The following is a 15,332-nucleotide window of genomic DNA, read 5'->3' on the forward strand; positions in this document are numbered from 1 at the left end:
ACATAATGTTTCAAAAGAGAAATACAAAGCAACATATTTTTCTTTATGAATGTTGCATTGCCTATTTTTATGAAAACCTGTTCTTTCAGATTCTTAGAGGAAGGTCTTGATACTCTTCCTTTAATAGTATTGCTGAAAAGGTGGAGCTATAATCTAATGGCAGGAGAATCACACAGGCTTTCTGGTGTGAAGAGGAATTATTCTGTTGTCTTAATGGATTGAGTACTATTGAGGATGTGTATGTTTGTGTGCCACATGGCAGTTGCTGTTGCACAGCCCACTCCAACAAAGACCAAAGGTTAGAGGGTGGACTTGTAGCCATTGTTTTTCTGCAGGTTTTCTTTTTTTTATTTTTTTACCCTAGGGGACAGGGGGAAGGGAGGACTGACCTGGAAAGAGTTTTTGATGCTCCTACTGAGTATGTCAATATGTGTGGGTTTTTAAAGTAGCTTTGGGCTTGTTTCTATTCCCAGGAAAGGAGAGAGCATGCACCCCTCCCCAATTTCCAGGGAAGCAAAAGCCACTGTGCAACTAATTCATTAACCCTTCCTTCAGTATTGACTTGACATGATAAAAGGCTTTAATGCATCTGCAACGGGTTTGAATTTTGTACTTTAGAAAACAGCAGAATTTTTTAGAATGTGTTCTGGCCACTAAAGATGATGTTTTATACAATACTTTTCAATACCATTTTGAATAATTTGAGATGCATCTGCATTTTTGTCAAGTTACCTTTCCTACGTTTTTCTGTTATCTCTGGAATGTCTTCAGTTTACCTTCTAATTTCAGTGAACCTTAGAGTCAAATTGCAGGGCAACAGGATTGGGAGGTAAGGGTGCTGGAGGCTTATCCTGTTGACTTACTGTACCTCAATTTTAAATCTTATAACCATTCTTGAGAAATCACTCAGTATGGACATTATGAAGTGTCTTCCAACACGATGTCCTTCCACAACCTTACCCTTACACTGGGTAAGGGATAGGAGCTGAGCCTTGACACTGTTGAACAAAGTATTTGTAGGAGGATATATTCCTGAGGAGCAAAGCTATGGAAGTTTTACTGAATAATGGCAATGGAAAGTAGCACATCTGGCTTCATTGTTTTATAGAGAAGATTGCAAAGGTCTTATGAGTTGTCTTCTGTTAGTTGAAATTCTGGATTGTCTGTCTCATGAGATGCTAATTGTATTACTCTATTATATGTGGCTCTGGAAGCTGACAAATAGAATAACTAGAATTTGTTTTGATTACCAATGTTATGATGGCACAGTGTGTCTTGTATTTGGTTGTTTCCAGATTAGTAAACATGCATAGCTATGTTCTTATCAACCAGAGATGTGTGAAAAACCTGACTGAAACAACTTTCTTTATTTTCTGTTCATCAAGAGAAGATGCTTTGGACCCCATTTGCATTCCAGGACAGTTCAGTGCAAGAATGGGAACTGCTGATTGCCCTCTTCATGACTTAACTCTTGAGAGTGCCAGTTCTTACTGTATTTTTTCTGTCTGATTGTGCATATGTCCTGAAGAATGTTAAACTGGAAACCCTTTAGAATATCAGTGAATTTTTGCGGCTTGTTTCGCTCATGTTACTGGACAAGAGGTTCCTGTGATGACTTTTTCAGCTTTTCCATAGATTAAGAAGATTTTATTCACTTTGAAGATACTATGTCACCAGCTATGCAGAAATCCCAAACTGGAATACGTTGTGTTAATTATGCTTGAGCTCAAAGTGGAAATGAAGCTGAATACTGGCAGCATTTGAACTTGGGAAGTAAAGAGCCTCAGGTTGTTTTCTAGGGAAGTTATAGCCTTTTGGATTAAAAGGTAGTCCATTGTCTTGCAAATCTGAATTATCTGCTGTCTTCCAGTACTTCCCTGGGAACTTCTGTGTACTGAAAATCTCTGGAAAATCGGCCATCTTATTCAAATGCATGCTGCAACCAGAAATTCAAGGGTGTAGGAAGAGTAGATGTAATACGAGATGAAGCTTTTGCAAAGGATAATCATGGAATAGTTAGAAATAGCTATAAATTATGGATAGTTATGGAAACCAAGGAGAATCACTTTCTGCATGCTCAGAGTAGTGTTATTCCAGAGGAAACAGCAGTGTCCAGTGTGAAAGAAAAGACAGTGGAGCCGGTGGATGATCAGCCCAAATCTTTTATTGATCAGAGCTGTGGAAAGGTGTTGGGATCAGTAGATGAGCAGGACTTGAATTTACTATACATTTTATCAATTTTTCCTTACCCTTTTAGTGGTCTTTCCTTTTTCACTAATGTTTGTATCTATTACAGGGTTTGATACTTCTGCAAGGCAGTCAGGTGAACGAGCTTCCACCTAATCCGGATGAACCAGGGAAACATCTCTTTGAAATTACCCCAGGTATGCCAACACTTTTTTGTGCTTTCACTATAACATCACAACATTTTCCATCAGTTGTCACTAATGAAAATTGAGTTGTACTGAATACTCCTGAATGTTCTGCTACACTGGCAAGACTATCTAGTGAGACTGAGAAAGGGAACTTTACTACATGGTATTCTTTGTTCTGGATAGAAGTGCTGCTGTGGCACCTCATTTTCATTTTAAGGTAGTTGAGATGCATCATGCTCCATGACTTTCCTGTGTGAAGAAGGCTCTTTGCTTGGAGTGTTGTGTGGTCTCTCAAACAGATGCATTTGTCCACTTGTTATGGGAGAAACAGACAAAGAACACAGCACAGAAGTTCTGGAAAAGGGACATGCAGTCTCTGGATGCAATATCTTTCATGTATGCTACCTATTTTGGGAAGTGGGTGGGAAGGCAGACAGAAAGCTTCAAAACACTTCCCTTTTGGATGAAAGGTTTAAGAAAATAATGACCTGGCATGGAAGAGAGGTTGACATTTTTTTAATGTAGAAAATATAATGATCTGTCACTGTAATATTAATGTAAAACTTTTGCAGTCATTTTAGCTCCCATATAAACACTTGCTGTGGACAGAGCTGGTATCTCCAGGATAGATTTAAAATTAAGTTCCCTGTTGCAGTATAGGAGCAACTGAATTCAGTTGATTTAGTTCTGATTGTATTTGGGAGAGGACCATCCCTATGCATGGGTTTCAATGCACTGTATTCAGGTGGTAGTTTCAGGTGGCAGGATCTACAGAGGGAAAAAACCTGTTTCACTGCTAGTGTTACAACAGAGGAATGAGAGCAGTGAAAGGATTGAGACACTTCATCTATTTCTCTGTACCCGAACACCGAGTTCCTAGAAAGGAACAGGCAAATGTGATTGTGCTAAAAATTGTTTGAGTGCACTCGGTCATCCTTCACTTCACTGCCAGCTTGGCCTCATGGACTACCTGTCCATGCTGCTTAGCATTGTCTCTCCCCACAGCATTGGTGCTGTCAGTAGGGCAGATAAAACTAACTGCTTTAGGCTGCCTCTTGTTTCTTCATGGAATTTTTTAAAAACGAATGCTTGCCCCAGTATTTGAATGTTGTTGCTGTGGAGTCAAGTGTGTTTTTACTATTTGTGAGTCCTTTTCTTGCCACCCTGTTAGGCTAGCTTAAAATGCCATTTTTGCACACCCCTCTTGAGGTAGTATCAGGCAGAGCAAGAACAGGCAGTGCTGTAAGGTTTTCAACTACAGCATCAGGCAGTGTTTTGTATTACCTTAGTTACAGAATTCTGTTTGACACAGAGGAAGCTACTTGGGGAGAAAGTATTTTATTTTTTTTTTTTCCTTTTTGCTTATCACTGTGCGCTATCTTTTAATACCTTTTTACCCCCTTATATTGCACTGTGCCCTCATAGGCAGGGTCCCACAGACAGCAGGACCTTGGGCCCACAGAGTTGCCTCTATGGAGGATCTCCAAGGAAGTGGCATTCATTGTTGCTCTGAATGAGACTCTGAATCATACTATTGCAGGACTGTGGACCTACAATGTGAAAGCACTTGGGTTGTTGTGATCCTGAATGATCCCATCTGTTCTGGCAGTGATCTGAAATAATTAACTGAGCTTGATTGAGTTTCCTGCAAGTTTGAGTTTCTTCTGATTCCAGATGGCAAAACAGTAATTCTGTGCTGCTTGTCCAATTTATCAGATTATATTACTGTAGCCTACAAGAGAATTGTCCTAAACTGCAGGCAGCTGTTGCTTCAGGTGAGTTGGTAAAGCAGGGCATGTGGCTAGTTGAAATGGGCATAGTGAAAAAAAGTGACACAGTTTAGCATGATTGTGGATTCCAGGTTATTTGTGTTCAGTCTGGGTTTTTGACATCGCACTTTTCTGTGTCCTCTGGAAAAACAATTCAGTGTACCACTGACTTCTCTGCAAAATGAAGATGCTTTCCCTAACTTATGGAGATAAACCCTGTTTGTAGCAAATGTAGTTGCTAGATGGATAGTATCGAAAAACACTATAAATAGCCAGTCAATACAGAACGCAATTGACACAGACGTCACTGGAGAATGTGGCCCAAAGAGTTCCCCATTTTGTTCACAGTACATTTATTCTGTGCTGGTTTTGGCATAAGTGCCTTTTCTTTTTTTGCATGTGTTCTCAAATGACCGTGTTCTGCGTGGTTGCCAGCCTGCAGAACACCCACATAGTGAACAGCTCTGAAACAGATGCCAGCTAGAAAGGGGAGCACAAATGATCTTGCAGGACCCAGATCTTTATTTCTCATCACTGCCCATCTTTCCCTGCGTTGGATGTATGGCCATGATCACGTTTTTGCCTAATTGTGTTTCATTTATCCCACTATAAGCTAGGACCCTACAGTTTCTATAGGGATGGTAAGATTTTTTTTTTTTGAAGTTTTCTTAGCTAAGTTGGGGATTTTGTGAATACAGGTACATTCAATAGCTGTAAGTATTAGACTGAGGTTTTACTGGGCTATTCAGCATCAGAGCTTTAACTAACAAAATATAGAATGGAGTGTAACATTCCTAAAATGTACCTATAGCTGACACCAGCTTATCTGGAAAATAGAAGAGGCTGAGATCTGAGAAATGTCCAAAGAGTTCCAAAGTCTGTGGTACCAGTTATCTCCAAAAGCCTATTTTGTGATTAATAGCTAACACATTCAGCGTACTTGTTGTGGAATTGTTGCTGAGATGTTGCCGCCATTTCTCTGCTGCAGGCTGTGTTAAGTTTGGCTGTGGGACCTGTTCCCTCAGAGTGCAGGGACTAGTGCTGTAACAGAGCATGTATTGATTTTTCTGCTGAGTAACAAGAACTAATGATGGGCATTGTGTATTATTCATGTTTCATCAAGTTCATTTCTAAGCTGTATAGGGCAGCTGGGAGAAGGGTTAACTAGGGACATGAGAGACTGCAGAGCAGTTCTACAGTCAAACCAGTGTTTGATCTGGTGACAGGACTTCCTGAAAAATATTCTCTGTATTCCTTTTTGGGGAAACTGTGTAAATTTCTGGACCCTTTTGAATCCATTCATGCTTCCCTTCACCATAGCTAGAAGTTCAAAGTGGAATAGTGGGGTAAGCCGTGGGTGCCGGTTGCTCTCATACTCCAGTGCACATTAGCAGGTGGTGGGGGATGTTTTTGTAAAATTATGAGGGTAGTATGAGGTCAGGTGTTGTACCATTTGGGGTAACATTTCCACAGCATCTGGTGTTTATGGATGGAAATTTTCTTTGTTGCTTGGGAGAGGAGTCCAAATCTGGCAACAGAGACAGCATCTGCTGTTGCTAGGGGCAACAGGACAACTTAGTGTTGACAGGGGGTTACAGTGCATTTTGGAGTGGTGTATTGCAGCTTGTAAGAAGCCACAGGGATTAAGCTCTGACAAAGTCTTAAGGAATGCTGATGACTTAAGTGCTCCTGAGGTCTCACCTTTTAGAAAATGGATGTTTTAGTGTCTTGTGGCAAGTGGTCTACCTAGCTTCATTCCCCAGTCTTTGCAGCACCATGAGATGCTCAAGTTCTTCTGCAGACAGAGAATTTCCTGATGTAGTACAGTTTTTAGAATCAAGGAGGAGAGTAGTAAAAAGGTTCAGAATAAAAGGTTCATGGTACGCATCTTGATGTCTCCTAACCACTGAAGATAGCTCATTCCTGTTTATTGCCACAGTGCTTTCTGCTAAGGTGAACAGTGACAGCTCTTAGCCGAGACTTCCTGTGAGAATAAGAGTGCAGATTTGTAATGAATTTAATTTTTTCATTGGAAACAACTGCTGAAGGGGTTGATCTTGTTTCCAGATACTTAATCATATCTTTCATTTCAGCTCATATAACAGAAAAAAGTCCCCAAACCGGTTGGACTTCAGGTCAGTTGAACAGATGTAATGAAAACTTCACCTTCAGGTTGTATTTTGTGCTCCAGTTGAGTTAGCACCAGCCTCCTCTTTAATGAGGCAGTCCAGTCCTCTTCATAATTGTGACCTTGGTCTTTTTTTCAGACTTAGAGCAAGGATCACTGCCCACACTTGATTTACATGTCAAAGGTTATTTTCAAAACTTTAGAAGTCAGTTCTCTATGGTGTGCTCTTTCAGTTAATTATAAAAACTTAATTCAATATAGGCAACTTGCCCTTACAAAAGGGGCTTGCATCCTTCAAAGATGGAGTGGTGGTTGCACCATGCCAGAAGTTAGGTTGAGGAAAAATAAAATGCCTCCTGCAGTAACTTTGTGCATGGTTTATGTAGAAGCTACTTCACTGCCTTGGTTGAGCTATATAACAAGAAGGAAAGTCAAGAAAGGCAGAATAAGAAGGTAGGCGTTCTAATTCTTACAGGAACAGTAATTGCTGTCTGCTTGTTCTATAGGGGTCCATTTGTGCTGTTGACAATATCTGACAGAGAAGTTGGAGTGGCAGCTTGTTTGTCTTGTACCAGTAGGTGGAATGATGCCCACAGAGCAGTCTGATCTGTGGTACACTTCAGCATCCCAGGTGATCGACACCAATTAAGTTATTTTTGTGGCTTTTTCATCTCAGTTCCTGTTGAGATGGTGTGTAATTAAAACACCTGGAGGAGAAATTAGAAATTCATACATTGAAAATCATTCAGTGTTCTCTATTATTCAATGCAAATTGCAATTCTAATTAACAGCAGGATCCTGAGTTTGCCGTTGGTAATTAAGTTTTCTCCTGAAGTCTGCAGCTGAAAACTGACTGTGCATATCTGAATATGTGATGATGTTGATATTTGAGAGATATATTTAGATTTCTGTGATTGGGCATCCACCATATTGACTAGGGAAATGGCAGCAAAATAAACTAACTTTGGGTCCTACTAGAAAGTTTAAGACAGTGTAGTTGCAGCAGTGCATTCTGGAAACACTTAGCAAGAGAGAGCTATGGGTGTTACTATGTCCATGGCATTGCATTGACCTAGGGAAGAAGATTTCTGGTCTTGGTTTTGCAGCGGAAAGCCTTGTCAGATCTGTGTTTATTATGTCTAGATGTCTGGAGCATAGCTGAGAGCATGCAGTTGTATACCACTAAAAACCATAGCTGTCTCTTGGAATATGAGATAGACTTCTCCACTTACTGAGGGGTGAGAAGCAATAAATCTCTTTTCTAAATTGTCTTTCCAAAGGAGCACTCAGTATGATAAAATGGTATGTTTTCTTTGCAGTTATAGTCTGGAAACTGTTTTGTATTTTTATCTTGGGTTGAGACCTTTAAGGTAATAAAGTTTTCACATTCAGATGCTGACGGGTACATCTGCCTGCCTTTTCCCAGGTGGAATATCTTTTTATGCTCAAGTGCAGTTTGAGTCTCCTTGAAAGTGTGTATCCTGAACTTCTGTGCCTAGAAAGTGTTAGTGCGTTGTTCTTCCTGTTCTGCTTGCTCCGTCTCTCCTGAGCACTAGATGGTGCTGGTTCTTTCCAGCTTTTGCTTGGACTCTTGCTGTCGGTGATGGCACGTGTCTTGATTCCCAAGAGCAGAGTTCATCCTCTCAGAGGAAACCAGCTACTCTGTTTTGTTCGTTCATGTCTCCTCAAAGCAAATCAGTGAGCAAGAGTTTCCTAACAATGTCACTGCCCAGCCTGTGAAGCCAGTACTGTGCTCTGTAGACAGAATACAGCACTGAATACATTTCTGCACATTTGTTCAGTTGGTTTGAAGATGGTGCTAATGATGCCAAGGTTGTGGGCTTGATGGCCATATGGGTCATTCGCTTAAAAACTGGGCTCGAAGATCCTTATGGGTCCCTTCCAACTCAGAATATTCTGTGATTCTGTAATATTCTATATTGAACACTCTCCATGTATTCACAATATACAGCTGCTGTCTCAGATGCCAAAATCACGTCTTTGAAAACATTCAAGTTCAAATTACTTACCTATTTGAATCTTGTTTTGGTCTTAAAACTTTGATATGAGAGCAGAACGTGTCTGCATAGACACATACAGTAATGACTGTGTGGGGAAGCAACTTTGATGCAGGTCTGTTGTTTCAGGTCAACGTACTGACCCAGTGATTATGAGCTATTTAGTGGCATCTGTCTGTTTTCCTCTTCTCCTAGTCTGAGCCTGCTAAACTTATTTTTCAAAATGTGGATCTTCAAAATTTTGCAGTTTTAATGAATTGGCATTTCCCAAATGGTATACTAACTGCCTTCCTCGGGATTACTCCTTTCCTCATCCTGAGATTCTTTTAGTGAACTGAAAAAATAGCTTTTGTGGCATGTCCAGACTTTGATAACTCCCTTCAGTGTCAAGCAGAAGTGTCAACCAGCTGCCAGTATTTCTAGGCTTGTCTTACAATGGATTCAAGTTGACAAACTGTTACTAGAATAAAGTAATGGAGGCTCTCATTTCCCTCGTGCAGATAAATGCTGGCTGCTCAAATCTTCTGTAAGCAAGGCTTCTCTGCTTACTGATTTTCTGATCTGTACCTTCCCTGAATGCTTGACTGCATCATGTCACTGAATTCTTATGAAAAGAGAATGTGGTAAAAAAAGGACTGAACTTTGCTCTCAATTCATGTAACCTTACTGATTTCAACAGTGTTGTGTTCAATTCTGTGTCTCTGCAGCTTGACCAATCCACTTCTGCCTACTTAAGATGATGATTCACTGCAGGTGAACGTCTTCAGACTGCATCCAGAGTTTTCTGCAGAAAGGTTATTAGGCTCTTCTTTTCCCCTGAGGGCTGTGAGGCTCTCTGATAGTTAAGAATGTTTTGGTTCACCTTACCTTATCAGTTTAAAACATCTTGAAGGGCATCAGGAGGCACCTGCAGCCTGTAAATTGCTTTTTGCTTTGTTTTCTTTTTTCCCCTAGCATATGCAGTGAATGAGGCTTATGTTTGCATTTGGCAGGTAATGATCCTGCTTCATGAAATAAACAAGATCTTGCCTTTGTTTTATTAGAAGTGTTTGATCTGCTTCAAGTTGTACTCTCTCTATCCCTCAGTGCTCTGGGGCCATGGGCAGTTGAAAGTAGGACTGGAAATGGGCTGCAACAGCAGAAGTGTTCTGCTGTCCTGGGATTTGTATTCCAGGAAGAGTTCTGCATTTGATCCCTGATCAGTAGCACCTAGCTTGTCATTAATGCACGTGCTGGCTTTCAACAAGAACGATGGTTTTTAAAACTTCAATTGCAATCGCATAATGCCTGCTGTGAAAGGAGCATGAGACTTAAGAAGTTCCATGAATAGGGCTTTCTGCTAGTGCAGATCATTAAAATGTAACCTCTGACTGGTTTTGAGCTGTCTTCCTTAACTTATTGTATTCCTGAGAGACAAATATAGCATTTTATATAGGTTGCCCTTTGGCTATAGAAATATGGCTTTGTAGTGTGATGGCACATTGTAGCAGAAATGTACAAGGCATCATTTGAACCCCTCAGGTTGATTTTTTAGGTGCAAATTAGGTAAGATTTTGAATACTTCCTGCTGAGACCTTCCAGAGTGAGTTCTGCTATTGAATATCCTGCCTTGAGGATAATATATTAAGTCTTAAGGCATGTGTAGTAAGTAGAGGGATTTCTTTAAAAAGAATTCTGGTGCAAGTACAGCTTTGTTACATAGAGATATGCTTATCAAACTGTCAGCATGATCAGTTATGTAGAGTCATCTCTATATTGCTAGAGTGTCAGAAATCAAGTCTTCAGTGATGTTTTACAGCTTGTGTGCTCTGTTGCTGCTGTTATGGGTTTTGTTCAGCCCCAGAAACAGCTGTTTTCCCATTTGCAATAAAAATGGATGAATTCTCCACAAGATTTATGCAGTGTCTGGGATCCCTGAGGCTAATAAAATTCTCTGTTAGGTTAGCATGATGAAGTCAAATAAGATACAGGATATATGGCGATGTCACAGCACAGACTAAATTGTAGCAGAATTGAAATAAAGACAAGAGAAGAAGGCCTCAAGCCGTGCCAGGGGAGGTTCAGGGCAGACATTAGGAAGAATTTATTCCCTGAAAGTGTTGTCAAGCCTTGGAACAGGCTGCTCAGGGAGGTGGTGAAGTCACTGTCCCTGGAGGTGTGTGAGAAAAGACTGGATCTGGGGCTTAATGCTATGGTTTAGTTGACATTGTGGTGTTTTAGTCAAGGACTGGACTTGACCTTGGAGGTCTTTTCCAACCTTAAAGATTCTGTGATTGAGTTCTATGATACTGACAATCCTGTAAGGCAGCACAACTCATGTTTTTGAGGTACCTGTCAGCACTACACCTTAACTGCTCAGTAAAACACACTGACTTCAAAATACCATGTGGAAATGATTCTGGGAAGCAATGGTAAGAAAAAAAACCAAACCACAGGTCCTTTTTGCAAGGCCCACCATAAATGTTGGGGGGAAAGGGAGACACACAGCTGATAATGTGATGGTCCAGGATCCAAAAGAGAATATAACTGAGAAACTGCTATCTGGAATGCACTAGTACCAGTTTGAAGTGGCAGCTGGCCCACTGTCAAACACCTGTGAGAGAGGATTCACAGGCAAAAAGCCCTCTGTATTCGTCTGAAATGCTTTAGGGATAATTAGTGTGGTATCAGTGAGAACCTCCTTGCTCTGGGCTTTTTGACCTTCACAGGGAGGAGGAAATATGACAATGATGTATTGCCTGTGGTGTAACACTTCAGCCTTAGACCCAGCTTAAGAGCACACAGGGGTTTTTTTTTGTTTCTTTTGGTTTTTTTTGTGGTTTGTTGGTTTTTTTTGGGGTTTTTTTGGGAGGGTGTTTGTTTTTTACTGGGAATGGTTTTAACTCCCTGTGCTAGTTATCAAGGTATAGTTTCACTATGGGAAATGCATGAGTGCTGAGTACACTTATGGCAGTGTGGCTAATCTATGTTGAATTTATTAGCATTACAACAGTTTTATTCCCTAAAATTCATGGTAAGCTTAAGAGTGCCCCTACAGTATTCATTGCAGGGGCTCTGCTCAAGGTAATGCTCTCTAAAGGCAGTGAGGCAGCTGGGGTCAAGACTGTGGTCTGTACAGTGTAGTACATTCTGATGAGCTTAATATTCCTAATTTTTTTCAAGAACTAATTGAAATGAATGTGATTTCTTCTATTAGGAAGACAAAGTTCAGGTCATTGTTCATTATAGAGCTTTTTCTTTTCACAGACTTTAAATGTTTATCAAAGTATGTGTCTTCTGTCTCTAACAGGTGAACAGGCCAGTTAAGACACATTTTTTCAATCTTTTAATCTTAGCTAGAGTCCATTGCTCATCTAAGTGAAATCCACTTAAGATGTTGATACCTATGCTTCCATGTGCTATCAAAGATGTTATGTATCATCCTGGACTCCTAAAGCACTGTTATTAGTTCTGGGATTTGTTTTTAACCACCAACTGTCAGACAGAAAACCTGAGGGAAGGGGCAGGAGGAATTTGAGATATCAAAGGAAAGAGCTGTGAAACCAAAAGTATACAGTGTTAAAAGGGAGTGTGTGTAAGACAATAGAGAAAGACTAACGATGCAAGTAATAACTTGCATTGAAGGATAATTGTGGTGCTTCCCTGAATTTTGGGTTGTGTATTTTACTATGAAGATTTGTAAGCACTCTGGCAACTGCTGACTTGAGAGGTGAAGAGTCTTGTTTACATTAGTAATTCTGTTCCAGTATAATTGTGTCAAAAGAAAGCCTATAATGTATTGAGGAGAAAGATTACTTTTATTAACAGAAATAAAAGTGTCTGAAAAGACACTATTGTGTGAGATCCTTCTGTGCCACAGAAATTATCAAGTCTCTGCTTTTAAATCATGTGGTTTGTATATGAATCAGAGACTCAAAATGATTCCTTCTGGAAGGGTTCAGCAGAAGATATTTTCCAGATTAAATTATATCTGGTCCACTTTGAATGACAAACCAGGCTTCAGCTGCCAGTTTTTGTCCCTGTGTCCTTTATAGGTGCTCTACAGATCATAAGTGCCATGTGTTGCTAATACTGTAGAATATGAAAGCAGACATCCTACCTTTAGTTAGCTCTGTCACCCAAACACATCACAACAGAGAATAGAGGAAGTTAAAACAAATGAAAATATTGTGCTTATGATCATGCTTGGTAAGATAAATATTATCATCTCGGCCCTGGTTCTGAAGCTGGCGGAGTCTCTGAAAGGTGTCATAATTATGCGTGTGGGCCTGTAGGGTAACTGTCTTACTGAAGGGGATGCATGAGGATTGAGGAGGACCAGTGAGAAGAAATTCAGTGTTCTCCCTTAGTAGTGTTTTGAGGTTACAGCTGTTTCCTCTTGGAAAGCACAGTTTTGCCTTGAGTTTTAGTGCCAACACCAGCACAGAGTTCTGCTTTAGTCTTGGTAACTTCGATGAAAATACTAAGCTACACATAAGGAGTTATTTCTTAATCACCTTCAGCAAAACATCCTCAGGAAGCTCAGACTTTAATGCCATTAGCTTTAAGTTCTGCAGTCAGTGAAGAGTTGTCATTCTGTGAGCTAAAGCAGATCCTCCCCTCTCTTCTAGAAGCAAGGATTTTTTGAAGTTAGTAAGTGTAAAAGCTTGCATACATTAATAGTGGGCTGTCTGTGCTATGTACACTGGGATCTGTTAGGAATGGGTTCCTTTTATAGTTTGAAGTGCTAAGGGCAACAAGATGCCTTCAGGTATTTGCAGTAAAACTGCTTCTTTTAATCTGTGTGCTTAGCTGATCTTCCCCTTTGGGCTCTAAGCTGGTGTGAACTGTACAAGAGCAGCTATGGATGCATGGCAGTGCCAGGCTGGAATTGCTGATGTTAGCCAGCATGCCCACCTGCTGCTGAGAGCTGTGCATGCTCCAGGCAACACTGCCCTTCTTCCAACAGAAATGGAACAGGAATAAGGTCTGCTTTGCCAAAACCAGTTGCAAAAGGGGATTTTGGCCATATGTAAGGCTTGATTATTCAGGTATTTTTTTGCGTTTTCTCAGAACTTCAACACCAGACGCCCAAAAGTTTGCTAATGCCCTCAAAGCGAAAACCTGGAGATGTACTCACTAGCACGGTGTGGCTAAAGCTGTACTGGAATTTCCAACCAAGATTTCTTCATTTGTTGATGCTTGCACCTAAAATTCTTTAATTTTTTTAGTTCATCATAATTCAAGGAATTCCTTTTTGCTCTTCACAAGTGCTTTAGCTTGTAGAGTCATTATTTGAAGGAAAAAGCAAAGAAGGTAGACACCTGTGAATCTCCTAAAATATGGCCGTTCATGTGAAAAAATGTCCAAATGCTAGTGAAAATTATTGTCACAGGAGTGTCAGATGGTATGACTGAATTTCTCTTGGAATTACAGTGACTGGAGGGAGAAAACAATAGATGTAGTCAAATCAGAGGAACTTTTTATAAACTCAGTATCTTTTGACTCTTTCTGGACTAGAAACTCTTTAACAGGACAAGGCCAGATGCTTTGAAGTGTTATTCCTGACAGAACAGGTGACTTTTGATCCTTTCTTTTTTTATTTTTTAAGCCTGTGAGCCTTTTATTTACAGAACTGTGCTCCATTGTAAACTTAGCCTAACCTGGTTAGCAGGAATGTGTTTTAGATCACTTGGGGCAAGACAACCTGTGAATACAAAATGTGCACTTTCATGCTGTCTCTCATACAGTCTGGTGATATATCTATACTGAACTCATGTTTTCTGTGCTTATGTCTTCTGTGAAGAATAGATGAACTATAAATCGTTCTTTTAAATGATGAAGGTCTAGTTCTTCTCTCAGCAGGTTATTTTTCAGAGTCTTAGGAGCCATTGGAGTTTTAAAACACATTTCCTTTGCAGTTTATATTAAACATACTAGAAGTGTGTATTTGGAGGGCAGGGGATGATGAAGACTGGGGTTTGAAAGGGTGAGGATGGCTTACATTGCTCTGCTCTCACAGGAAAAAAGCCTTAAAGGGAGGTAGCATGTCACTTTATTAATAAATACTAGGCTAAAAAATTCACTTGGCAATTTCAGGCTCTTTTAAGAAATACAGTAGGTCTTTAAGAGACTTAGAGTACTTAGATATATATGAACTAAGAGTGGTTGTAATGTACTCTTCTACCTCTGTTATTACATTGCAGGAATAGTCTTTTCTTTCTTCTGAGCCCAATGGTTATTGTGAAATTTTTGGAGAGTCACAGAATGCTCCCATTGTGGCCTGGCAAGCCACTTGTACTTGTTTCACCATGTATTTTGGAAATCGTGGGAATAATCCATGCTGAATCTGACTTAGAAAATCAACTTTTCACTTTACAAAGACTTTAACTTTTGGAGAGGAAGTCTATAATTTGCCCTGACTTAGAGATTATTTGATTGATATAGAGAAGATCATAGTATAAATAATTTTTCAGATCAGACAAAACAAGCTTTTATTGGCCTAGCTTGAAAATTTTAACACATTCTTCTGAATTTTGGGCCTGGGTATTAGTATACATTGTGAGCTTTTCATGAATGCACGTTTTGTACTGGCTGTCTTAGGTCCATTCTCTATGAAGACCAGTTCACCTATTTAATAGTTATGGTGCAAGTTTGTGCTAGCATTTGTGTTCTTCAGATAAGTTTGTGCCTTTTGGGGAGGAGAGAATGGTGAGGAAAATCCCCAAAGCTATGTAATCTTGGCCTTATGTCTAAAAAAGCTTCCAAAATGAGTGCTTTCCCAGTTCTAGAGATGTAACTCTGACATAGTTGGGAGTCACAAAAACCACTTGTCTCCTAGTAAAGAAATGATTAATAAATACCTTCAGCCACTAGTACTTAGTCATGTCTGGAATGAATCATTGAACTAGAATAACATATTCCTCTGCTATCCTACAAGTTTTTAAAAATTTACTTGGTTAGAGTCTTTTTTCCCCCTAGAGTTCAAGTGATTGGCTTAACTGAAACTAAAATCTTTACCTCTGTCTCCAGATATTTAGCATTGCAGAGAAATATAAAAGTT

General features: G+C 39.9%; 1 protein-coding gene across 12 annotated transcripts in view; it reads left to right on the forward strand.

Moving 5' to 3' along the window:
• Positions 1-15,332, forward strand: part of ARHGAP22 (Rho GTPase activating protein 22) — a 146,584-nt gene that overhangs the window by 30,187 nt on the left and 101,065 nt on the right. For all 12 annotated transcript variants that reach the window (XM_086900400.1, XM_086900403.1, XM_086900402.1 and 9 more), the window contains one exon: positions 2,297-2,384. In XM_086900400.1, the coding sequence (XP_086756526.1) occupies positions 2,297-2,384 (88 nt within the window). The remainder of the gene's footprint in view (positions 1-2,296; positions 2,385-15,332) is intronic.

Source organism: Cyanistes caeruleus, chromosome 8, assembly GCF_971803275.1.
Source record: "Cyanistes caeruleus chromosome 8, bCyaCae1.hap1.1, whole genome shotgun sequence".
NCBI classification, from domain to species: Eukaryota; Metazoa; Chordata; class Aves; order Passeriformes; family Paridae; genus Cyanistes; species Cyanistes caeruleus.